This window comes from Artemia franciscana, chromosome 3 (assembly GCF_032884065.1).
Source record: "Artemia franciscana chromosome 3, ASM3288406v1, whole genome shotgun sequence".
Lineage (NCBI taxonomy): Eukaryota > Metazoa > Arthropoda > Branchiopoda > Anostraca > Artemiidae > Artemia > Artemia franciscana.
In genome coordinates, this window is record NC_088865.1 from 1,203,774 (window position 1) to 1,229,957 (window position 26,184).

Here is a 26,184-nt window from a genome sequence, read left to right on the forward strand (position 1 = left end):
TCTCTGATTCAATAAGTAAAAACCTTAGCAACAAAAAAACCCACATTTAAAAGTAAGGAGCCAAGTGAGTCAGTTGCAGGCTTTTTTAATAAGAAAAATCAAAGCTCAATAATCAAAAATCAAAAATCAATTGGTGACATGTCTTGCCCTCGGTACCTATACAAGGAAACTGCCTCAAGTTTTCAGCTATGAAAATGTATGGCATCTATATCCTTTGGTTGGTTTTCATTCAAGCAAGCCGCATGCTGTTTAGTCAAGTCAGATGGTCGGTAAAACTCCCTACAAACATATATTATAAAATCACGGGCCTGCAGTAAGCCCGCTGATTCAGACGCATTCCATATGGCTGGTCAAACTGCAGAATGAATGAATGAATCAATGAATGAACTTTATTATCCGTAAAAGTATAAAAAAACAAAGTACAGAGCATTATAAATAAACAAAAACGATAAACAGCAAGGAAAAAAAAAAATCAAACTAACAAAGACACCATGGACTAATTAACCAGTATCAATATGGAAAAAAGGCTGCAGAGGGTCGTAAACGTGAATAAAGTAGATAGTCTTTTTACATAAATCATCATTGGAAGACTGATCCAAGAAGACATATCTATTAAACCAAATCGAACAATTATTTTTCTGTTTTCGTGCCATCTAGGAAGCCGGAGGAGGAATTTGCAATATCTGAAATTAGCCGCACATAGAGTATGGGGATTTTTCTTACGAAACAGATGAGCCATGCCTGATAAAAACAAAAGCACAGGGGCGCAATAAGCGTTATAAACCATACACTAACCGTTGCGGTTGTAACGGCTTTTGTTTGGGGATATTTTTCCGTAAGCGATGCGTAGGTTTTTCACGGCTTGATTCGCTAGGGATGAAAAGGTAGTGGAAAGTGTTGAACCGAAAGACAGACCAAGCCAACTAACTAAAGAAAAACATGGCAGAATTGCAGTCCCAGCCTCGAATGGAACGACCGCATAAGGGCTATTAAAACAAATAAACTCGCATTTAGACGCATTAACTGACAGTCCAATCTTAGATAGTTCATTGGTTAATATAGTAAAATTGGAAAGCAATCCACAGCGAGTCCGGGCAACAAGAAGATCATCGTCTGCATATGCAACGGAAGACAAACCAATATTACCATAAGAAACAGAACTTTTAAGGGGACGCAGGCACGATGCAAGTACACATTTAAATATACTAGAAGACAATACGGCAGAATTTGCAACCTATCTATTTCTAGCTGCAGTTTTCACACCATGAAGTGGCAAAAACCATGAGACTAAGTCGAAAATCTTCTGAGAAAAAAGGAATAAAACAAGAGCTAAGAGCTCATATGGCACTTGTGACAAAGTCGGAAGAGCCAAGAGCTCATATGGCATGAGCTCTTGCAAATTTATAAGAATCAATAGATTAATTTAAAAGAAAAATCAGAGGCTTAATGCTGGTCGGCATTTAAAATAAGAGCTCTGAGACACAAGGTCCTTTTAAATATCAAAATTCATTAAGATCCGATCTCCCACTCACAAGTTAAAAATACCTCATTTTTCTAATTTTTCCTCTCCCTTCAGCCCCCCCCCCCAGATGGTTGAATCGGGGAAATCAACTTTATCAAGTCAATTTGTGCAGGTCCCTGACACACCTATCAATTTTCATTGTCCTAGCACGTCCAGAAGTACCAAAGCACTGGACCATCCCTAACTACCCCAAAGAGAGCAGATCCAGTCCGGTTTCGTCAATCACGTATCCACGACATTTGCTTATTCTACCCACCAAGTTTCATCCCGATCTCTCCACTCTAAGCGTTTTCCAAGATTTCCGGTTTCCCCCTCCAACTCTCCCCCAATGTCACCATAACTGGTCGGGGTTTAAAATAAGATGATCTGAGACATGAGTTCCTTCTTAATATCAAATTTAGAATACCTCACGAACGGTCATCCGCTCTTAAGTTAAAATACCTCAATTTTTGTAATTTTTCCGAATTTACACCCCCCTCCAACTCCCCCAAAGAGAGCGAATCCATTTTGGTTTTGTCAATCACGTATCTAGGACTTGTGCTTGTTCTTCCCACCAAGTTTCATCCTGATCATTCCACTCCAAGCGTTTTCCAAGATTTCTGGTCCCCCCCAATCCCCCCAATGACACTGAATCGGGTCGGGATTTAAAACATAAGATCTGAGTTACGAGGTCCTTCTAATATAAAATTTCGTCTGATGAAATTCAAGATCCGATCATTCCTTTGTAAGTTAAAAATACCTCATTTTTTCTAATTTTTCAGAATTAACCCTCCCCTCAACTCCCCAAAAGACAGTGAACTCGTTCTGTTTATGTCAATCACGTATCTAGGACTTGTGCTTATTTTTCCCACTAAGTTTCATCCAGATCCCTCTACTCTAAGCATTTTCCAAGATTTTAGGTTTCCCCCTCCAATGTCACCTGATCCGGTCGGAATTTAAAGTAAGAGCTCTGAGACATGATATCCTTCAAAATAATATCAACTTTAATTAAGATCCAATCTAATTTTTCCAAATTAACCGTCCTCCCACTCCCCCCCCCAGAGAGTCGAATCGGGAAAACAGCTATTTCAAGTTTTATCTGTTCTGGTCCCTGATACACTTGCCAAATTTTATCGTTCTAGCTTATCTGGAAGTGCCTAAACTAGCAAGACTGGGCCTGACAAACCGACAGACCTACAGAATTTGCAATCAGTATATGTCACATGGTAAATACCAAGTACCATTCAAAGTAATTTTTCTCTGGGAATGGAATATTTGGTTGAAGTTTGGCTTCAGTATGACTTATTTTGGAAATGGGTTATTTCCAGGCTTTGAGCAAGCCATGGGTGGAAGTAGTTATAGGCCCTACTAAACTGAAGGAAAACTCGACTTTCTTAAAACTTGAAACCCCCTCCCCCTCGCCCAATTTTAGATAGGGATTGTGATATCAGAGCTCGATATGAGCCCTGATCCTAGTCATCTTTGGTCTAGCTTTCATTTGGATCCGTTGCTCCATTCGCAATTTGTACTAAATTAAACCAAAAGCTTCACTTAGATCCATCAGTCTCTCGTAAGCTACACTGAATTAAATGAAAAACTCCACTTTTAATTAAGCTAGGGTCTCCATCCCAGAACTCAAAGCATACCATACTCTTAGGCATCTTTATTCAATTTTCACTGAAATTCATCTCCATATGCAAGTTACAGTGAATTAAATGAAAATCTCGATTTTTTTTAACACTTAAAGCTCCATCGCCCTAACTAAGCTCAATTTTAATCCAAATAGTTCAATTTCAATACAAATCTGACTGCCGGTTCTCCCACTATACTGGATTGCACAGACGGGTGGACAGACAGACAGATCTCAAAAACTTATCTTGATGGATATTTTCCACTATCCAAATAGGTGATGATACCTGGATGATGATATGCTATTGTTTTCCTTTTTTGATCCAATTAGCCAACATGGCTACCTAAGACGTTGCAAAATCTGTCCGTCCGTCTGTCTGTCTGTCCGTCCGTCTGTGTAATCACGTATAGGGGGAGAAACGCTGGTTGGATTTGGATGAAAATTTTGATGGCCAGATTTGGTGCCAAGGATCATGAGACACATCAAGTTGAAAGATGAAGACCCTTGCTCAAATAAAACAAGGGGGAGTGGGCTTTACCTGCTAAATACAGTTTTTCGTTTAATTCAGAGTAACTTGCGACTGAAGTGAAGGATCTGAATGAAAATTGAACCAAAGAGGCCTAAGACCATGACATATATCAAGTTTTGAGGTAAAGGCCCTAGCTCAAATTTAACAAGGGGGAGTGGGTTTTAATTCCTGAAAAATTTGAGTTTTCTGCTTAATTTAGTATAACTTGCAAATGGAGTAACGGATCCGAATGAAAACTAGACCAAAGATGCCTAAGATCAGGGCTCATATCTAGTTCTGGTATCACAAACCCTATCTCAAATAGGGCGAGGGGGAGAGGGTTTCAAGTCTTAAGAAAGTTGAGTTTTCCTTTAATTTAGTAGGGCCTTTAACTTATGAATGGAGTGACAAATCTGAAGTCAGATTCGTCTGAATACATGAATTTGCTGGAACGAATTTGACAAAATACCATTGCATTGGATCCAGCTAGAATTCCCTAGACTTGTTTATTGCAGACAACATTTAGATTCATAGCTTCAGTAGTTTTACCAATAATATGATCCAGAAGATGATGAAATGTCAGAAATCTGGTTCAGTTGACGAGATGACAAAACTTAAACACTAATGTCAGAAATATAAGCCCAAATGGACTACAATGTGCAACATTTAGCACAAAACAAGGGATTTTAGCTCAGTGTCGACCAGTGAACTGTGAAATAATTTCGATTTTCTTTGTTAGATAGCTTTTAAACAAAAATTAAACCAAGTGTTAATCTTACTATAATTTTTTTCATCAAAAACAAATACCTAGTTTCGTATCCAAAAATAGGGCATGGAGCTACATCTGAGTTTACTCTAAATCTTGTTATTTTGTTGCTTTTTTGAGCTGGAAATTTTGTAATAGGGTTCTCTGATACGTTGAATGCTATGGTGTGATTTTCGTTAAGATTCTATGACTTATACAGTGTGTTTCCCCCTATTTTCGAAAACGAGGCAAATTTTCTTAGGCTCGTAACTTTTGATGACAAAGACTAAGTTTGATAAAACTTATATATTTAAAATCAGCATGAAAATCCGATTCTTTTGATGTATCTTTTAGCGTCAAAATTCCGTTTCTTAGAGTTTCGTTTACTATTGAGGTTCGTTACCGGGTCGCTCCTTACTGTTCGTTACCACGAACTGTTTGATTCCCTAGACTTGTTTATTGCAGACAACATTTAGATGGGCAAAAATTCATTGCTTCAGTAGTTTTACCGATAATATGGTCCTGAAGATCATGAAATGGTAGAAATCTGGTTCAGTTGATGAGATGGCAAAACTTAAACACTAATGTCAGAAATTTAAGCCCATATGGACTACAGTATGCAACATTTAGAACAAAACAAGGGATTTTAGCTCACTGTCGACCAGTGAACTGTGAAATAATTTCAATTGTCTTTGTTATATAACTTATAAACAAAAATTAAACCAAGTGTTAATCTTACTATAATTTTTTTCATCAAAAACAAATACCTAGTTTCGTATCCAAAAATAGGGCATGGAGCTATATCTGAGTTTACTCTAGATCTAAAGGGTGATGTTTTCTTGTACATTGCCAAAGCACAGACACACAAAAGCTATATCTGAGTTTGCTCTAAACCTAAAGGTGATGTTTTCTTGTACATTGCCAAAGCACAAACACACAAAATTTTCGTGTCAAAGGTGAAGTATTTGAAAAACAAGTACATTAAAAGTATCTTAAGTAATAAGTATTTCGTAATCTTACTTAAGTATCAAGGAATAAGTACACCCTAGAGTTTTTACTTAAGTACAAGTACAAGTAATGGAAAATTTTACTTAAGTAGTACTTCAAGTAAGTGACAGCACTGGCAGATATAATCTTTGAATCCACTTCAAGTCTGGTGATTTTCAGCCACATAGTAAATAATTTTACCAATTAGCAATTAGAAATTATGCCCAGTTTAGAAAATGAGGATTCACACTATCTTATCTTATTGTTTAGTGTCATACATTATTTAAGTTTCATTTGTGAAATATTTTGTGCTGAAAAATCGATTCTATACCATTGACTCTAGATGTGAAATTATGATGGCATCATCTACTGATGATGATGTCTGCCTGTGTCAATGACATATTTAGAGCTGTTGTTTTATATTTTCGTTTACTGTCTAATAAAAGGACCTGTCCCTATTTGAAACCCTAATTTATTTTGTTTTTTTTCCCTTGTATTTTCTTTTAACTTTTTTTTTAGATAGGAAAAAGCCCATAATCTAGAATTTTAACTCAAAATCGAATTAAACAGATGATCTCAAAGAGTGATCCCTATACTTGCTCTGTTGCCAACATGACAGGAATTAGCTTGACAGTAATTTTTGCATATAGATGAGGTTCAATATTTTGACCAATTTTTTGTGTCATTTTAGTACAGTGTTTTGAGTTGTAAAATTCTTACTTATAGTCTGTTCAAGATCTTAGAAAGAAGTTGGTTAGATGAGTGAAACCTTCAGGAATGTACATGGAATCCAAATATGCACTAATTAGGGCTTTTTTTTTTAAAAAAAGACCTTCAACACTTCTAAAATGTTGTGTTCTAAAGAAACTTATCTCTTTTAAAATATGATGACCTGGCCCTTAAAGGCGATCTCAAAATAGGCTGTTGCTGTTTAAATCCAGCTTTGCTCTTAATTACTTTGCTATTTTTTAAGATACACCTTATATAAAAGGTGTAAAACCTTAGACAAGTTTTATTTGGACTTTTGGGACTAGGACCTGAAGCCACGACTTTATGCATACAGAGAGGAAAATCCTGTCAGACAGGGGGAAAACGTTACTTGTAAGTAAAAACTGTTATCATGACTAAATTGTAGGAAGAAAATGAAAGGACAACATTAATTAAAAATAATATTTTGCCTTTACTTTTAAGCTCCGCCTTAATTGGTGCAATCGTACGCATATATTAAGCTATACAGAAGCTATAATAATTCAATAAATATCAAACGAAACGTTCAAAAACCTCAATAAAAAGGCGGAGATTTGCAATGGCCATCTATGTATTTAACAAAGATGGTATTGCTATCATTTTAATACAGTGTTTTGAGTTGTAAAATTATTGCTTATAGTCTGTTCACTATCTTAAAAATAAGTTGGTTAGATGAATGAAACTTTCAGGAATATATACGGAACCCAAATTATACACTGATCAGGTTTAAAAAAAAACCTTCAACACTTCTAAAATGTGCTCTAAGAAAATTTGTTTCTTTTAAAATGTGATGTAATCTAAGTTTGCTATTTTTAAGATACACTTTATATATAGGCTAAGCAAATGTCATCATACCCCATTCAAAACATAAAACTTGCTCTAGTCTTTGTTGTTGTTTAAAAGATAGAGTATGTTTAATTAGTTTGCCTCCAAACATGATGCTCATTGTTTGAATGCCAAGAATCACAAAATTAATTACAACAAGCTTATTGAGTGTTGTGTAACAAGTGAATTTTTAATGTATTCTGACAAATAAAAAAAAAAAATTCTGTATGCATTGCAGCTTCTTGAGCTCTGGCAGAGAGTAAGCAAATAAGTAATTCAATAGATTGCAAGAAGCACTATTGAATGCAATTCAGTAATTGGAATTTCCTTTTGAATGCCAAAAAATACAAGAATTAGTTGCATTGAGCTTCATTCAATATGGAGATCGCTCTGCATTACCTTGTATTATTATTTTGATATGTAACCACTATATACAGTGGTGCCAACGGGGGTAGAGAGGGCCCTTGCCTCTCTAGATTTTGAAAAATTCCTTTTTGAGGGATATTTTTTATTGAAAAATGATCGTTTTTCTTCATTTTCATTGAAAAAAAAACGATATAGTTGCGCAACTATATATTTTAAATTCGTTTTGCCCTGTGCGAACTGGTGGCCAACTAGTTAGCACATTTATGTAGTCTCTTCCCCCTGAAGATGAACTTGTTTTACATTACTGGTTTCTAATACACTGCGATAAAGAAAAATTTACAAGATAATATAGCATTAGACTTTACATTCCCTACCAGTGGTGCTGATCTTCGTTTCTTGGCCCTTCAGCCAGGAAGTGCAATGGGGGACAACCATCCTTTTTTTTTGGGTAGATGGCGCTGTTGCGCTAGCACAGCTGCAGAGCCCATCTACCAAGTTTAGCTTAATAGTGCCCAATATATGTGTGCTGGTTCGTCAATGGCGTCAACAGGTAAAGCAGTGACTACCCTGACAGTTTTCTGTGCCATCAATATGCAAATTAAGTATAGGAAGATACTTTATTTGACCTTTCTTCACCCCTGTATACGGTGGCGCCATCTACTTTTTCGAACTTGGTGACTTAATCTTCTGACGAAGCCACCAGATGCTGCTACCGTCCCTTTTTTTTAGATGTCAGCACTGTTTACAGTAGAGCTACTTCTACGCATGAACCGCCACGCAAGCCGAGTGATATTTTCTTCTTTTTTTTGTCTTAGTTTGTTATTTAGCATAGTGAAGCAACGCAAATTAGCTATTAGCTACGATGTTGTTTAAATAAACCTATCTCTCTCTCTCTCTCTTCCTGTTTACGTTCCCCAGATTTCTCCAGGTACCCATTTAGAGCTGGATCGACTCTAGCTGAGCTTACAGTCACACCACTGACCCCCATCCCAAACTAAATAATTTGCTACCTTAGGATTCGAACCCTCGCCCTCTCAGACAAAGGACCTTGAATCCAGCGCACCAATCCACTCTGCAAGGACGGCTCTAAGAGATAATAGTTTAAAATTTTGTGTTTGTCTCCTAGGTTGTTGGTACCATCTACAAAATTCGAAGTGAATCCAGACACTTTCATATGAGGAGTGGGGGAAAACGCATTGCTTCTGTCCAGTCCAGACTAATTCTCTATAGATTTTAGTTGGATCCAAACTTTTTCGTGCAAATGTCAGAGAACAGTTTGATACCACATTTGCCCAGTGTACTTGTCCCATAAACTTCAAGCTGATTGGTAAAAATAACATGCCAATCCTTCAGCTGGTTGTAATCACAGGGTCTCTTTGTTCCTTCAATCACATGCATTGGAAAATCTGTCATTATTCTACTTCAAAGAAGGTGTAACAGGGACCTGACTGTTGGGAAGACAAGGATGTATTTTATGCTTTAAGTTATATAGACTGAGATTTTTATTTTTTTAACAATGCAGAAAATTGGCTTCATCTCTTGTAAAAAAATGGAACTGGAAGAGAAAGGGTGTTCAACAGATCTTGGGACAAGAGGGAAGGAAATACTTTTGAAAATATTATAACTTTCTGGGATAAAAAGTCTTTTAACTCCTTACCATCCGTCTCCTTGTAACAATATTATTCATATCTCTCTTGGACAGCTGTTTACTTTTGTATGGGTACATACAGAAAGTGTTTGAGATGGGGAGCTAGATCTTGATATTAATGCAATGTTTTTTATTATTCACAAGAAATTAATTCTGACTTTCCATAAAACTGTTCAATTTTAGGCCAAAGTGTAAACATCTTTTGCTCTTTAACATGTCTTTTTCATGGCTCTCCAGTGGGGATCTTAGATATTCTTGAGATATTGCAGTTCATGCTCATATGCAAATCTTTGGGGTATTTATATAAATAGTGGTTTATTTTCAGCCCCTCCTGAGAGTAAACTGACTTTTGGACAAATATCAATACTCAGTCAAGTTATGACCAAGGTTAAGGAAGCAACAAGTCGAATTGCAACAGAGCATCGTGAATTACATGGCACTGTTTCAAAAGTTGGAAAATCTATAGACAAAGTAAGTATAGACACAAACCAAGACAACACTCTCTTTACTTATAATTTATACCTGCTGAATTTACTAGGAATAGAATCACTAGTACCAGTTCCACTAGTACACCAGAATCACTGTTCCAGCTATATAATAATAGGAAATTACAGTAAGTAAAATGAAATTATAAAAGCTGAATTGATTAATAGAATAAAAAGCCTTAAATCAAGAGCACAGAGGAGAATATTATATTTATTCCTGAAAGTACCCTGTAAGAGGGATCACTCTGTTTAGTGAGTGTTACTGCATCCAATTCCAGGCACACACCCCCCAGGTGATTCTTGATTCTAATGTGATTCATAGCTCACTTCAGAGCTGAAACGGGAAAGCTGAACATTTTGCAGCTCTTTACTTTTGTTGCAGGATATGGTAACTGGATGATAAGACCAAGAATGAAGGGTAAATTTACTTTGCTGAAGTAATGAGAGTGCTGTACTTCACAGAATTTTATCAGGTATTGTTTCGGAACTGAGGCACATTTGTTACTCAATTTGTCGAAAATGGTTAATTAATTTGCCATCAAGGTGAATCAAGCCATTATTTAATATTTTTATATCATTTTCAACAGTCGATAAATAAGCCATAAAAATTTGATATTCTATAGGCCTATTCTAAATGACGAATACACAAAAAACGCGAAGGGAATGTGCCAAGTCATTAATTGCAGTCATTATTCTTGAGATAGTTGCAAAAACTTTTGCTAAGGTATTATGAATAGAAGGACAATAGTAAGTAATTAATTAAAAATTTATTTTTCTCTGACCAACATATATGAAACATTAGTCAGAGGTTTTAAGGAACAAAAATATTATATAACATGTTAGCCAAAATCTACAACACCAGGTTTAATCTCTTCTAATCATCATGGTCAATCAAGCCATAATTCAATATTGTGACATAATTCTGAACAGATAATACTTCTGTAATAAATTCTTCTAAATAACAAATATGCAGACAAAAAGCGACTATAAATGGAATATGCCAAGTCATTTATTGGGAAAAATCTGAAGAATAATGCTTTAACCCTGTTTGTGTGAAATTAGTTAGGGTTAATCATTGTCATCTTTATTACAAATCTGTCCATTACTTTTCTGAAATTGAAAAGACGGAAGCCTTATTTATGCAAAGCACAAATTTTCATTTTTGTATTGTAGTTTAGTTTTTGCCTGATTTCAAAAATGACTTCACTTTTAGGCCTACTGCAACATGTCCAAATTCGATGCAAAATCTTAGCATTATCTTTAAATTTCTTCAAGTTTCTTGAGTTTTGGATATTTTTTTTTTTAATTCCAGTTTTAATGTTAGACTGGGGAACATTAACCTCTTCAGCAGAAAAAATAAGGAACATAAATTAAAAAGATATTGTAAGGAACATAAATAGTAGATATCATGTTAACCAGAGTATATAACACCAGATAATCAAACCATAATTTAATATTTTCGTATTATTTCCAACAGATGATGAAGAGACCTTATTAATTCAACATTTTGTTATTTCAAATGAAAAATGTAAACAAAAGCAAGGCAACTATAAAAGGAATGTGGCAAGTCATTAATTGCAGAAAAAAGTGAGGAATAATGCTTAATAAACCTTCTTTGGGTGAAATTAGTCAATCACTCTCATCTTTATCACAAATACTAACTTAAGGCTCTCCAGAGTGTGTTGTTTCTTTTTTTCACTTGCAGAAGTAAAGGAAAATTGCAGCTTTCGAAATTATTTTTTTTGGCGCAGTGGATTGGGCCATTCTTGGCCCTGTTGTAGCACAGTGGATTGATGCTCTGCTTTGCAATACGGAGGTACCCGGGTTCAATCCCTGCTGCAGCAAGATTGGGGGACAAGCTTGCTACTTGGCCCTGTAAATAACACACAGCAACTGAAACGTCGAATTGACTTTCTGTGCGCCAGCGATGGCCAAGGAGGATATTTATCCTATTTTTGGAGGAATTAATTCCAAACAGCAGCACGCTAATAATAATAGGAAGAATCGAAGGGGATTTTTCTGTTTTCAGTTCTCTGTATAATCCTGTTAGATTTAGGATTAAGGCTGCTTTGGGTTAAGAATATGGCTATTATGTATACTAATCATCCTTGGCTGAAAATGAGAAATGGAGAAAATGGAACTGCACACCATAATGAGAAATGGAGAAAATGGAACTGCACACCAACGGATTACTTCACACCATAGTTTCTTTTTGTACTGTAGTTTAGTTTTTTGCTTAATTTCAAAGACAATTCCGGTTTTAGGCCTACTGCAACATGTCCAAATCCATTGCCAATGCTTACTTTTTTTAAAATTTCTTCCATCTAGTATATTTACCTTGCCCATCTAGTATGTTTACCTTGCACATCTAGAATGTTTACCTTTATCATTACTTCATATTTTCCCTCAATACAAGAATACTTCTCTGGACGGATATATAAGCAGGGCCATATCCTGCATTTTTTTCGGGGGAGGGGGGGGGCTACAAAAAGAGTCTTTTCGGGGGAAGGTTACCAAAAGCTTGTTTATATTCATTGTGTTACGTTTTTACAATTTGGACAAACATTTTGGCTGGGGGGGGGTATTCAAACCCCCGAATAAGGCATTGCGTAAAAGGCTCTAAAATACATGGGAACCCGAGCAATTGACACAGTTTCGAAGTACTCGGTTTTTCGTCACTGTATATGTATACGCTAGAACAATGGACAAACTTAGATAGATGTCTTTGGCAACCAGCCCTATCGTGATGGAGGGATTGACAGTTGAAACAATGTTGGGATACATTTTTAAATTCAGTAACATGGAAGTTAAGTATCGGCATTATGTCGGTACCTCGAGATTTACACTTTAGCGTAAAGAGCCGGCGTTGAGGAGGATTAGCCCTTTTCATATACGGAGTAATTTCTGTTCGTTTTAAGTCTTAATTTCACTCCTTATTTTTAGTTAAAAAAAACTTGTTTTTTTTATTTAATTTCTGGACGTTTTTGAATTAATGCATGTTTTGATCTTGCTTTTTGTACACAAATAATTAAAACGAAATTAGTATATTAATTTTTTTTGGCTAAATGGCTTTCTTATAGTTTGAATCGGATGTCATTGATAGATAGTGATTTAACAGAATTTTTTTTGTGGACGATACTGATATATTTCTAAAAGTATAGCTGATACACAAAAAATTGATTTCATATTTAGATTCACCATTTCAAAAATGATGTTAGGACAGAAAAAAACTTGTCCTGTTGGCTCTGATTTTTAAACTACAAACTTATTGAATATAATCGATTGGTTCAGAGATTAAAAATCAGTTGAGCAATAGTTTGTTTCAAAGTTCAGTTGCATAATAGTTTTGTTCTTATAACTTGAAAAAATAATCCGACTATAGCAGTTTGTGTTCACTCTTCAAGACTTAGTCAAAGACTGAATCCGCTACGCTTGAGACGTTTTGTAAAAAAAAAAAATATATAAAAAAACGCAGGCAGATTAAACAATTATAACAGAGCCCAAGTTAAACAAGTATGAAGCATTTTTTGGCCAGATAGATTTAAAAAAATTGGCACCCCAAATAGAATTTTATTTCCCAAGCTTCTGAAGTTATCCCTGTCTAGCATCACCGGTCAGGACTCTAGTTATATGAGGATTGTATGAAAAACAGTATTTTCTTTTCAGAATTTTGTTCCAGACTATGACTCAGTTGTTAGTGACAAGGAATTTAGAACTGACGAAAAGATGAAAATCTTGGACAAAGTGATTTGCAACCATTTTTTCAGAAGTGGCCAAGTTGAAGTTGGTGAAGAACTAGCAAAGGTTTTTCTTTCTTTCTTAAAGGAGGTTTCTTCCTCTAAGTAGAGCTTTCTCAAGAAAGTCTCTAATGTTTTTGTTATATTGCGTACTTGCCAAGGGCACATCCAAGATTTTTGTTTGGGGGAGGGTGGTACAAAAAAACTTTAAAAAATGAAGCCAAAATTTGTTCATATGCATTTTTGTTACGTTTTTACCGAGTCGGATAACTTTTTTGGGAAGGGGGAGGGGCAAACCTCGTTAACCCTCCTCACCTGGATACGGTCTTACAAAAAAGAAAAAGAATAGGACCCAGGATGGTACCTTGAGGTACACCGCAAGAAATTGGCTCAGGTTCAGAGAAAAACTTTTTATATTTTAAAATTTGGAACCTATTTATTAAAACACTGAATGATTTTCACAACAGCAGTGTTCACCCTAAAATCAATTAAAAGCTTAAAAATTAAAATGTTATGATCAATCAGATCGAAACCCTTTTTAAAATCAATTGTTATTAAGTTTAGCCATTAAGTTAAGCTTGAGCATCTGCAGCCCAGCATTACTCCTTTTTACTAGACTAGTTGTGTTTAGTTCCCATTTTAAATTTAAACCAAAATGTACTCAAAACGAGTACGGTTTTGTTACTAACCCTTTCAGTAAGTTTTTCAGGCTGTACACCTTTTTTTTAGAGACAGTAGCTTTTTCTAAGGTTTTGGCAGTGTTTGTTTTACTTTTTCTTCTTCTTTTCTCCCAATGCTTTTTTAGGCCCCGGTTGTTTTCTTCTGTTATCACCACTCTCACCCTAAAAAAAAAACTTGAAGCTGACCACATCCTCAACTTCCTACCTTCCTACTCCTCCCAACTTACTACCTACTTCCTTCCTTCCTTACAGTATTGCTTCGAAATCCGGCTGATCTCTGAGCTTCAATCCTTATCCATACTGATGAGGCAAATTTTTGCTGATACTAGGACAACTTGTACATTTTTGATTTATCCTTGTCTTATACAAAGAGTTGGAGAAGCTTATTAGAGTTGGGCCTCCGGCGCTTTACCATGAGGAGACAGGGGTTAAAAACTATTTCTCTATTCCTTTTAAAAGGACTAGTGAAAAAAAGACTTCCCTTTTTACTGATAATTAAAGTTATCATTAAGGCGAGGATCTAAGATTTTCCATAGGCACATTAGTCAATGGTGCCTTAAAAAAAAGAGTTTAAAAAAAACTTTCCTTTTTTTTCTAATCAAAAATTATGACAAACGTTTGTGAAAAAGGGACTTTTTTGGATGTTCTTACAGATTGAAGAAGATTTCACTAAAAACTCACCAAAAAAATTGAACTGAGTTTACTCAAACAGCCAAATATTTTTTTTTAACTACTCAAAACTACTTCTGTACAAGTTGTCCTAGTGTCAGCAAAAATTTGCCTCATCAGCATGGGGTTAAAAACTACTTCACTACTCTATTAAAAGGATTAGAGGAAAAAAACTTCCCTTTTTACTGATAATTAAAGCTATTAATAAGGCGAGGGTATAAGATTTTCCATAGGAACCTTAGTCAAAGGTGCCTTTAAAAAAAAAGGGATTTAAAAAAAAACTTCTTTCTTTTTCTAATCAAAAACTATGACAACCGTTTGTGAAAAAGGGGATTTTTTGGATGTTCTTACAGATCGAGGAAAATTTCACTGAAAACTCACCAAAAAAAAAATGGACTGAGTTTATTCAAACAGCCAAATATTTTTTAAAACTGCTCAAAACTGCTTCTGCACAGGTTATCCTAGTATCAGCAAAAATTTGCCTCATCAGCATGGGGTTAAAAACTATTTATCTACTCCTATTAAAAGGACTAGAGAAAAAAAAGGACCTCCCTTTTTACTGATAATTAAAGTTATAATTAATGCGGGGATCTAAGATTTTCCGTAGCTATGACTACGCTCTATACGCTATGACTACGTAGCTATGATTACTTTCTATGACTATCTACCTTAGTTCTACTGGCCCTAGGAATGACGCATGGACGGATAATAGTAACACATATCTATTAACAGATGAACTAACATCGTTTTTATGCAATCCTAATAAAGGTGTTAATGCCAGAATTTCCTCTCACTCAATTGGACTATCTGTCTTGGATTTTTTACAATTAGCCAAGACTTGATACCCTCAACTTAAAAAAAGAAGAGTATTTAAAAAAAAACATTTCTTTCTTTTTCTAATCGAAAATTATGATAACCGTTTGCGAAAAAGGGACTTTTTTGGATGTTCTTACAGATTGAGGAAAATTTCACTGAAAATTCATCAAAAAAATTGGACAAAGTTTACTCGAAGAGGCAAATATTTTTTTTTTCAATTTGTGTTTCGATGTTTATTTTTTTTAAAATCTACTTTAGAAAGTTAGAGAGCTAAAATATGTAAAAAGGGAACTACACTGTTGTACTGTTAGGCTAGGATCTAAGATTTTTCGCATGCACCTTAGTCAAAGGCTTTTTTGTGCTTCAACAACCTTTTTCTTTAAAAAAGTAATTTTTTTAGTTTTTCTAAACCCAAATTATGACAATCGTTTGCAAAAAACGTGCTTTTTTGACTGATCTTAGAGTTTCAAAAAAAAGTTTCACTGAAAACTCGCCAAAAGAATTGGACTGAGTTTACTCAAACAGCCAAATATTATTTTATTTTCAATTTGAATTTCATTGCTTAATTTTAGGAAAATTTACTATAGAAAATAAACAGAGCTAAAAGCAAGTCAAGAGCTAAAATATGTCAAAAGGGAACTTCTCTATTGGACTTGATTGTCTTGCTAATTTCAAACATTCTGCTTTTCAGTTCCTCCAAAATTTTCCAGTTCCTCCAAAAATTTTCCAGTTCCTCCAAAATTAAAACTAAAAAAAAACTTTTTTTGGAGAACGAGTTATGCAGCGAGTTCACGGTTGCACTTTCTCGAGGCTTGAGAGCTCAGAAAAATCTTAGACTGGCAAATTTGAGTTGTCAGATCTACGATGGGGTGTTAGGTCTGATGTGACACTTAGAAGACTCACTACCCCCTAAAAGGATCGTAAAAAAAATAGATTGAGAAGAAAAAATCTGACAGATGACGGTAAATCCTCACCCCTGGTCCTAGGAAAATTTGCGCCTTGTAGAGAGTCAGAGAATACTTTATTGCACAAAACTATGTAGAAGATCATTAATAAATCCTCAGGGTTACTAAAGAAAGTCGTACAAAACCTACTGAATAAGTATTTATCAATGGGATTCCATGTGTTCTCTAGTTGACCTAACTGATGGAACCTTCAGTTAGGAATTTCGTATAACGTATTTTATATTTCACAATTTTTAACATAATTTAAATTTCATATTTTTAGTAATGGATGGGGGGAGGGGGAGAAGATGAAACGTCTAAAAGTTTTTTTTTGCGGAGTGGAGGGTTAAAAAGACTTCAGTTTGGTTGTTGTAGCTGAAAAGGGGGTATAATATTTTTTACTCCGGGCCTCACACTGAAGCGTAATCCACGCGTGCGTCGTACTCCATTTAGACTGGTGTTCTGTTTGGCAATAGGGATCCCAGGATTTGATTCCCGCGGTCGTAAGGTTGGGTGACAGGTTATATTCTTATAAAAAAGGGGGTTTGTAAAAGGCACCTAAATACAGCAAAACCACCTCAGTATAAAAAATGGACGGTATTTTTGGTGATTAAAAACACATTCAAGAATTACGCATTGTAGTATCCTACATTAACCGGTTTCCCTATCTGTAACTGGTTTATTTTCAGTGAGAAATACTGTGATGTAGCTATATTTTAACTAATTATTTAATATACAGAGGTGGCTGGGGGGTTAGGTTAGTTTTCCATAATTTTGTTTCTAATGTACTATTTTATCATCATGTTTTATCATATTTAATTAGGATTAACCTCATTCCACTTTTTACGCTCCTCCTCCAGTATGCCTCTCCTCCATTCGTTGTATTCAAAGGTTCACTGTTTACCCGGTCCAATGAAGTTCCAGTTTCGTTTAAATCCTTTCTTGTGAACTCTTCCCATTCCATTGACGACGACAAAGTTTTGTGTGGCCTACAGTTATTTTGCAATTGTTCTTCTATGTCAATATTTTAAATAATTATGCATTTTACACATGGCCTGTTGGTCTAGGGGTATGATTCCTGCTTTGGGTGCAGGAGGTCCCGGGTTCAAATCCCGGACAGGCCCGATTTTAGAAATTTAATATACGAACGTTTTTTTGTAAAATCTGTTCGGTGGATTTGTTTTTCTTTTTATTAATAAATGGGTCGCGAATAAAGCAACATAGAAATCTTCATATAATAAAAAATGTATATAATACAAAATAGCAATTTGTGTATAAAGAAAAATTGCAATCACTGAAATCTTCATATAATAATAACAAAAGTGCATATAATATTAACAATGTAGAAATATGTCCTGAAGTATATTAGCGTGTTTGGAACGACCCAAAAAAGGGTCCTTCAACTGCTAATTCACTAATACAATTCCTCGGAAAAAGACTCCTCCTTCCTTCCCCACCCTTACTAAACAATTAATCAACTTTCTAAAGGCAATATATTTTTTATAGAAAACTGAAAGGAATCCCACACACATGCTCTATAATTCATCATGCTTCCTTTCACACACCGATACTTCAACTCAATCAACGCACGAATCAATTTATCTTTTAACACACAAGTATTTACTCACTCCAAAATCTATTATTCAATCCATGCCAACAATTCTGTTTAGAACAAATACATCGCAAAGAAGCATGGAATTCCTCAAGGGTCTTCTTTTCTTTTACTTCCGCCGGAAGTCTGTTCCAGACTTCAGGGCCATACCTAATAGAAAATTTAGTTATGGTAGTAGTTGGAATCAAGTTCTAACTGATTCAACATTTCTGGTTTCATTACTATGTTCGCTTTTATTTTAATTCCGAAAATCATGCTGGTAACTAATTAATAAAAAAATTATACATAAAAAAATTACATAAAATTTAACCAAACCTAAAAATGGTAAAATTTTTAATTAGTGATACCTCGATCTTACTGAATTCTGGGACAAGTCATTGGTTAAAACTCTTGCAGATGAAATATATAGTTTGAAAATATCTTTTTTCTTTGGTATTTCAGGAATTGATCATTTGACCTTAATTGATCAATGGATGAAATGTATAGTTTTAAAATTACTTTTTTGGCAATTAGTGTTTTGAAAATCCTCTTTTTGCCTTTTTTTCACGGGAAGGGGGGAGGGGGTGACTCTCCATGTGGAGCCCTTGGGGGGGGATGCAAAAGTTAGTTTTTTAGCCTAAAAATGAACTATATTTGTTTACTCATATTGTGTTAGTAGTGCCGCAGGGGGGGGGGGACCGATATTTTCCCCGAATGCTGAAAATCTTATCTACGCCTCTGGGGAGAGGGGTAGGGATGGAGATTTGTAAGCCAATATCATCAAGACCAATTATTTGGCTTACTTAGATAAGTTATTTTAGTCTTAGCCTATTAAAAAGTGTTTTTTTTCTTTTTCATTGCAGGAAGCTGGGTTGGCATTTGATGTTAAATCAAAGGAGCCGTTCCAAGAAATTAATCAAATTTTAGAACATCTGAAAGGAGGCAATGTTCAAAGCGCACTTGCTTGGTGTGATCGTCATAAGGATAAATTACACGAAATGGTAACTTTATGAACAATTTTTTACTTTATTTACAACTATTTTTTTTCAAATTGGAACTAAAATGATAGTAAGTTAAGTACAAGTATTACAACTTTTTTTCCAAATCGGAACTAGTAGTACGGCCATAGTAATTCAAACACGATAATCATGGTTCAATGGGAGGCCTTTTCCAAGGCTTTTTGTGTGGGGAAACCCTGTCTGTAGAGGGGAGTAATCCCTCTACAACAGATGTAGAGGGGAGTAATCCCTTTTCCTCTCCTATTGCTTGTGAAATACAAATGTAAGCTCTTTGTTATAGAAATTCCAATAAATTGTTTGCTTGATCTTAGCCTTACACATATCTGCATGACAGGGGAATGTATACATACCTTGGGAGGGATAAAAACAATCCTATCCAGAAAATCAGACCAAAGGACCCCCAGACAAAGTTGTGGCTCGAAAAGTCACTTTTACCCCTCCTAAAACACAGTCTATCTTCATGGGGAGCAATAGGGTATTCACGGCTGTTATTGGTCTAAGGAGTCCTCTGAAAATTTATTCTCAAAACCTTTTTCTCGCGTTTTAATCTACCTCCAGTTTTGATATTTGGATGGATTCTAAAGCGGTAATCTACTCCACGCATAGATGGTGTCAAACTTTAGGGTCTTATCCGTAGATTACTTAGAGACTAGGGTCTTATCCACAGGTTTGTAGACTAATTAGCATTGTATTTTCGTAGATGATGAGATTAATATAGTCATGGATGTTTTTTACGATAAGTTTGAATTATTATTGAAGTATTATAAGTGTGAAAAGACCTAAAAGTGAATACCTTTTGTTTCTTTTGGGTGGTAAAAAAATTAACATGTTCTTTTTATCACTAACTTAATGATTTTCTTAGACAATGGTACATAATGTTGACGGTGTTTCCCAGAGTCTAGTGTAAAGCAGAAATAAAGAGTTAAAGTAAAAGCAATATGTTTATTTGGCTTATCGTTAAATTAATGGTTTAGTTGGGCAATGCTAGATGATGTTGTATATGTGGAAAAATAGGAATGTTCAATTTTTATAATTGTAAGGGTTCATACATTATCTTAAGTTCCCTCGCCCCCATAAAACCTGTTGAATCGCTCTCAAATCGAATTTGAGCCTGATTATTGCTCCTAACCTTATTTTATCACTAAAAATCCTGAATTGAGAAAAAGATTTGTAGTTCATGATTTGTGTTGATTCATTTTTAGTTGATATTGTTTATAAAATATAATTTTTTGTTAACACTTAAAATTGCTCGTTAATATTCCAGATAGTTGAAGTTAAGTGCGTATGTGCATATGTTCATATGTACATATATGTTCTGCTGTGCTGGAAGAAGAAGCAGTGCCTATATTCAGAAAAATCTTGGGGATTTTCAAAATTCTTCATCAAAATTTATATTAATTTAATATTTTATATAAAATTTATAAATAATAAATTGTGTGTGTGTGTGTTTGTTTTAGTGTGCCCATGTTGGGGTGATTTCCCTTTTTTTTTTGGCTAACCAGGTTTTCTGTTATACAAAAAATAAAATAAATATTATTTTATTTATGACATGCTCTACTATTTATACATCCAACTTAAGACTTGTGCTCTCTGCTGGGGTAATTTTTGTTATTAGTATAATTATAACAAGGTGTATTATTTTATTTATATCAAGCTCTGATATAATTCTCTATATATTATGATCTTATATCATTACATCAAACTTAAGACTTGTGCTCTCTGCTGGGGTTATTTTTTGTTATTAATATATTTATAACAAGGTGTATTATTTTATTTATGACATGCTCTACTATTTATATATCCAACTTACGACTTGTGCTCTGCTGGGGTTATTTTTTGTTATTAATATATTTATAACAAGGTGTATTATTTTATTTATGACATGCTCTACTATTTATACATCCAACTTAAGACTTGTGCTCTTTGCTGGGGTTATTTTTTGTTATTAGTATATTTATAACAAGGTGTATTATTTTATTTATGACATGCTCTGTTATTTATATATCCAACTTGAGACTTCTGCTCTTTGCTGGGGCTAATATTTGTTTGTTTTTGTTTTTTTTTTTTTAGCTTTAATTGAAATAAGCAGGACAATTGAAAATTTGAACTTTTCTACTGAAATTTATATTTTTCATAAACGTTAAAAGACGAAGACATTTTAATAAACAATGATAATACTATGTCATCAAGTACTGCCCGCAGTGTTTCACTGGATGTCGTGTTCCCAGCTGTTTAGCATATGCAGAATTTGGGTGCTTTATCGGGGGTGGCTTCAGATTAAACCCTTAAAATCAGCGAATTTTTTAAACGGCACTCCGTTTGAAAATTGTGCCTTCGGTATTTTTTTGCTTAAAAACTGTTTTTGTTTGTGGATTTTTGATTTTATGGATTAGCTAGCTAGCATCAGGAATCTGGTTAGATTGGTTGACTGTGTGTTATCTGAAATGAGTTTATAAATATTTTGGTTACGAAGTTAGAATAAAGAGACTGCAAATTTTGAATATGATCTTTGATATGGAATTACGTTGAGATTTTAGGAAAATTTTAGTGAAAACATTTCGTAAGATAAGTGATAAGTATTAGAGTAGTAATTTTAGAGGCATTAGCCTGATCCCTGTAAAAAGCAATTTACTTTTTAGTGTGTTATGGATTAGACTGAGAGATGCTTTAAATAAAGTTTCGGAAAATAAACTTTGGTTTTCGGAAGGGACGAGGATAAGTTCATCAAGTTCTCACACTTGGTTTACTAATAATTGAGCAATTTAGTCTTATTAATTGAGTTTATTAATTGGGTTTCAACTTGAATTGAGTTTTCGAACTTGAAAATATGCAAGTTAGAGTTAACTAATTGAATTAAGTCTAACTCCAAGTTAGAAAACTAACTTGAAATTGAAAATCTAAATCTATCTATAGAAAATCGGAAAATTGAAAATCTGAAATTCTATCTATCGAAAATCTAAATCATCTTTGGGTTATTCTTAGAGAGAGAGAGAGAAAGGTTTATTTAAACAAAAATTGTAGCTCAAATGGCTAATTTGATGTTGAAATACAAAACATGTTAATATGCACTATTATATATTGACCTCAAAAAAGGGACGAAAGATGTCTCGTGCGGCTGACTGTCAGGGCTTCATTTGGTAAAGTGTCACGGTGGGCAGGGTTAGACAGCAGCATTTTGCCAGACCTCAGGATAAGGTCGCCCAAACGGAGTTCCAAGCTTTGGAGTTCAAGGGTTGCTAGGTAGTCGGGGTAGGAAATGTCTATTACTCAGGATGATCCTAGTTTTTACCGACATTTGTACCGAAGCAACGTATGCCCTGCGTTAAGTATAACTTATTGCAATTGATTTTTGTTACTGAAAGCCAATGAAAGCCTTTCTCTTTTCACACATTTTGACCAGAATCTCCAGATTCTGTGGGGTTTCATAGAATTTTCGAAATTTCGATCGTCTCATCTTTTAGTCATGGGTATACCCATGACTAATACCCATAATTTCTCTAAATCTGGGGAAATTATACAATTTTTTTGTGTGTGAATTAGGTTACGAAGGGTACGAATTTTTCTGGGGGAGGGCCTGACAATGTTTTGTGTCTAAAAGTCGCTTCACCGAGCCTTGATCGGTACCATGTTGCTTGACTGAATGTAAATAATCGAAAGAATCATAGTAAACTATTAAATAATTATCACTAAAATAAAATAGCTATCGTTTTAAAATAGCAATTGTTCTTAAATTATTGATTTTTAGGGATCCAGTCTGGAGTTCAAATTGCATCGACTTTGTTTTATATCTCTGATTCAAGAAGGACCATCAAGACAAAAAGATGCACTTACATATGCAAGAATATACCTTCCTAAATTTGCTGGAACCCATCAAAAAGGTATGCGTTCCCAAATATTTTTTTTTCATTTTGATTTCGAAAGGGGAATTGGAAATTTGAAGTTCCATTTGGTGAAATCTTGCAGACAGCATTGTTTGATAGCAGATAGCATTGATATCGTTATTGATATCTTTTTTTTTCATATTCGTTATTGTTTTTGATATCGTAGCATCGATAGCATTGATATAGCATATATATTGACTTTGTTAGCAGATAGCATTGATAACAGATAGCATTGTAAGCAAGATAACATTGATAGCAGATAGCATTGATATTGTTATCGATATCTTTTTTTGATATTCGTTATTGTTTTTGATATCGCTATTGATATCGTTAGCATTGATATCGTAGCATCGATAGCTTTGATATAGCATAGATATTGATATTGTTAGCAGATAGCATTGTTAGCAGATAGCATTGGTAGCAGATAGCATTGTTTGATATGTAGGAAAACGCTAGCAGTGTCACTGTGGGGCGCACTCTGATTCTGATGAGAATAACTATAAAGATTATAACCGTGGGTTACCTTTACAGCCTAGAAAATGTCTTGACAAACTCTTACTCAGAATCCCTTTGAGTTGGTACTACCTCGATCTGATATAGCTCAGCAGCCACCTTAGGCTGCCAAAAGTGTAGCTCGTTTTGAGATGGGGCGTGCGTACACCACACGTAACACCTAACGGATAAGTTACACCTATAGGCGAAACCGGGCAATCTACAATGTCGTCTTTTTGGATGCCCTCTTCGTCAAGGTAAACCCGAATCAAGCTGGGAGGTTAAGAGGAGTTTGTCACTTTCCCGGGTCAAACTTGGACTTTCCGAGTTGGTAGCTGGGTTTTCAACAGGTTGATCAAAAGATTGTTAGAGAAATGTTCAAACCGTTTTTTTTATTGTTTTATTAAGTCCTATTTAGGCTATGATGATGGAAGCTTTTCTAAAATCTGAGAGGGACTACAGCCGCAGACATTACTCCTCCTTCTTTTTACCAAGATACAAACGTAGCCTACTCAGAGAGAAATCTCTAATGTCGTGTCCACTTCGGTTGTCGAAGTGGCGGATCACATATATTCTGCCTACAAGAAATCTTGATCTTCTGTTTCTGTGTGCAACTTTTCCGACGTTTGTAGTCTTGTAATTTAAGCCTTTGGGTGTATTGTACTATCCTTCCTAGTACGACTAATAGAGAAGTATTAATACCAGCACCAAGTCCTAGCTTTTCATCAAAATCCTTCGCTATACTACTACTGCTAACAACTCATTGCTGCAGGCTGCACTGCTTAGGTCAGCACAGCTACGCACGCTCCTTCTACATCCTAATCTATTCAAAGGCTCTCGATTTTACACCCTCCTAGGAATGTCCCATTTCTCTTAAATCTTCCCTTTGCTCTGCTCTGTTGTAATATAGTGACTGTTTTTTAAATACGAAGAGGGCTGAAAGACGTAGCTTTTCTTCAAGCGTTTCGATCTTTTTGGCAAGCCAAGAAGCAGGATATTAAACGAGATTTGATTAGTTTCATCTTCTATAGCTATTCAAGTCTAGTCTTGAAAATATCTATCTTATTAGATAGATTCTACCAGATAGATACGTGCCGCGTAGCTCAGCGTGGCTTCGCGGAAAGGCTTCATGTATGGATTCTCATTGTCGTTTGTCTTCTAATCGCAGGCAATGTGAGCCTCTTCTTCATTCTCTGGCGTTGCCATAGGTTTCTCCCACCCTGGGAAAAATATTACTTCTCCCTTAAAGTTGTGACCTGCATAGATCTCTTCTTGATGTCATGTCGTCACCATAGGTTCGATACAACCATCGTGGGAGAAATAGAAACTTTTTTAAAGTTCTCACCTTTTTAGATTGTTTTAGTGACTAGAAATGTCAGTATGCCAGTTTGGAAAAAAAATAACTATGTAGCTGATTTGGAGAACGACCTCCAGCACTTCACATATAGCAGGCTTGAATATTAATTTTCTTTGTGAGTAGCAATGTCAATTTTCTTTGTGAGTAGCAATGTCTAAATGAGTCATTTTTGTTTGCTACTGTTTCCTGGAAAAATAGAGGTCTTCCCAAGGAATATATACAACGTTGAAGGGTCCCGATTACTTGTAATCAACAGTTGCGTAGTTTATGGTATCTTTGTAGGTTTGTATTGTGTTTTGCGCCACAATTTGTTGGCATCGAAGATTGTGGTGGCATTTTCTTCTAACATAATATTTCTTTCTTCCTCGCTTTCATTTTTGGCTCGTTCTGATTTTTTCTTGTCGCTTGTCTTCTAACAGCACAATGCTTTATTCTTCACTCCATTTTTGACACGTTCTGATGTTAGTTTTCTCACTATCGCTTGTAATTTTCGATGTCGCTTATCTTCTAACCCATATTTCTTGGTTCTCGCGATGGCAATATTTTAGCCGCTCTTCACTTTCATTTCTAATTCGTTTTACTCCTTGTTGTCGCATGTATTGTAACTGCATATTTTTTGTTCTTCACTTTTGTTTTTGACTTGTTCAATTCTTGCTATTGCTTATTTTCGGACAAGATATGTTATGTCATATATTATGTTTATGTAATTGTCGCTAACACGAGTATTCTGAGTGTATGACTTTGTTTTACATTTTCGTTTATCATTACTTTAGACATTTTAATACCTTTTACCTTTGCTGCTCAGATTGATCTTGTCACGTTAGATGGTCTAGGTTGTTCCTTTGTCCTTTGGACATTATGAAACTACTTAATACGCCTTTTGTAAATGGACTAATTATACTCAATATTTATACTTAGCTGTGTTCCTCGTGTAATGTTGCAAGCGTCATAAATATAAAAACTATAAGTTCAGTCCTAGGAGAGGGGTGTGGGGTAGAAATGATGTAATTTATGCTCTTGAAATATACTAAAAATAAGACGCCAGTCATAGGTTTTTTTTTCAATAATATAGTTCTTGTGTAATTTGTCATATCATAGTCTCTAAAAAGATACAATCACTACTGAGGCAAATATGCCGTATGTATGCTTTTGAAATGGGGTCATATATATGACGTCCCTTACATCCTCTCCCTATAATTAAGGTTCTTAACGAATATTCTTTTTGGCCTATATAGATTGTTTTTTAGACCAGAAAATTTCTGGAAGACCCCCTTTTATTTCATATTCCCGAACTCGACAAAAATGTTTATGATTAGATATAATTATGAAAATTGTTGTTGCGGCTAAGTTCCAACAACGAATTAACAGTTCTTGAGACAAAAAAAATTAATTTGTTAATTAATTCATGGATTGTGCTGTGAGTGAATCTCAAAAGAGTAAAGTTGACCATTCAAAAAAGAAATCCTATCGAACTTAACTTTTTTTACATCTACTTATGGCACAAGCGACCAACCAGTTGTCTCTTGTCTTATTTAGAAAACTCCTCATTCGGAAGC

At 34.9% G+C, this 26,184-nt stretch overlaps 1 protein-coding gene and 1 non-coding gene across 4 annotated transcripts in view; both read left to right on the forward strand.

The window, feature by feature from the left end:
• LOC136024726 (E3 ubiquitin-protein ligase RMND5A-like) overlaps nt 1-26,184 on the forward strand; it is a 69,317-nt gene that overhangs the window by 10,185 nt on the left and 32,948 nt on the right. For 2 of the 3 annotated variants that reach the window (XM_065700152.1, XM_065700153.1), the window contains exons 2-5: nt 9,283-9,428; nt 13,109-13,246; nt 18,743-18,880; nt 22,644-22,776. In XM_065700152.1, coding sequence (XP_065556224.1) covers nt 9,283-9,428; nt 13,109-13,246; nt 18,743-18,880; nt 22,644-22,776 — 555 coding nt within the window. Of the gene's footprint in view, nt 1-7,770; nt 7,860-9,282; nt 9,429-13,108; nt 13,247-18,742; nt 18,881-22,643; nt 22,777-26,184 lie in introns of those variants that run through there. The other variant, XM_065700154.1, reaches the window with a different exon arrangement.
• Nucleotides 17,341-17,412, forward strand: Trnap-ugg (transfer RNA proline (anticodon UGG)). Its single transcript has one exon. It is a non-coding gene; the product is annotated as a tRNA-Pro (tRNA).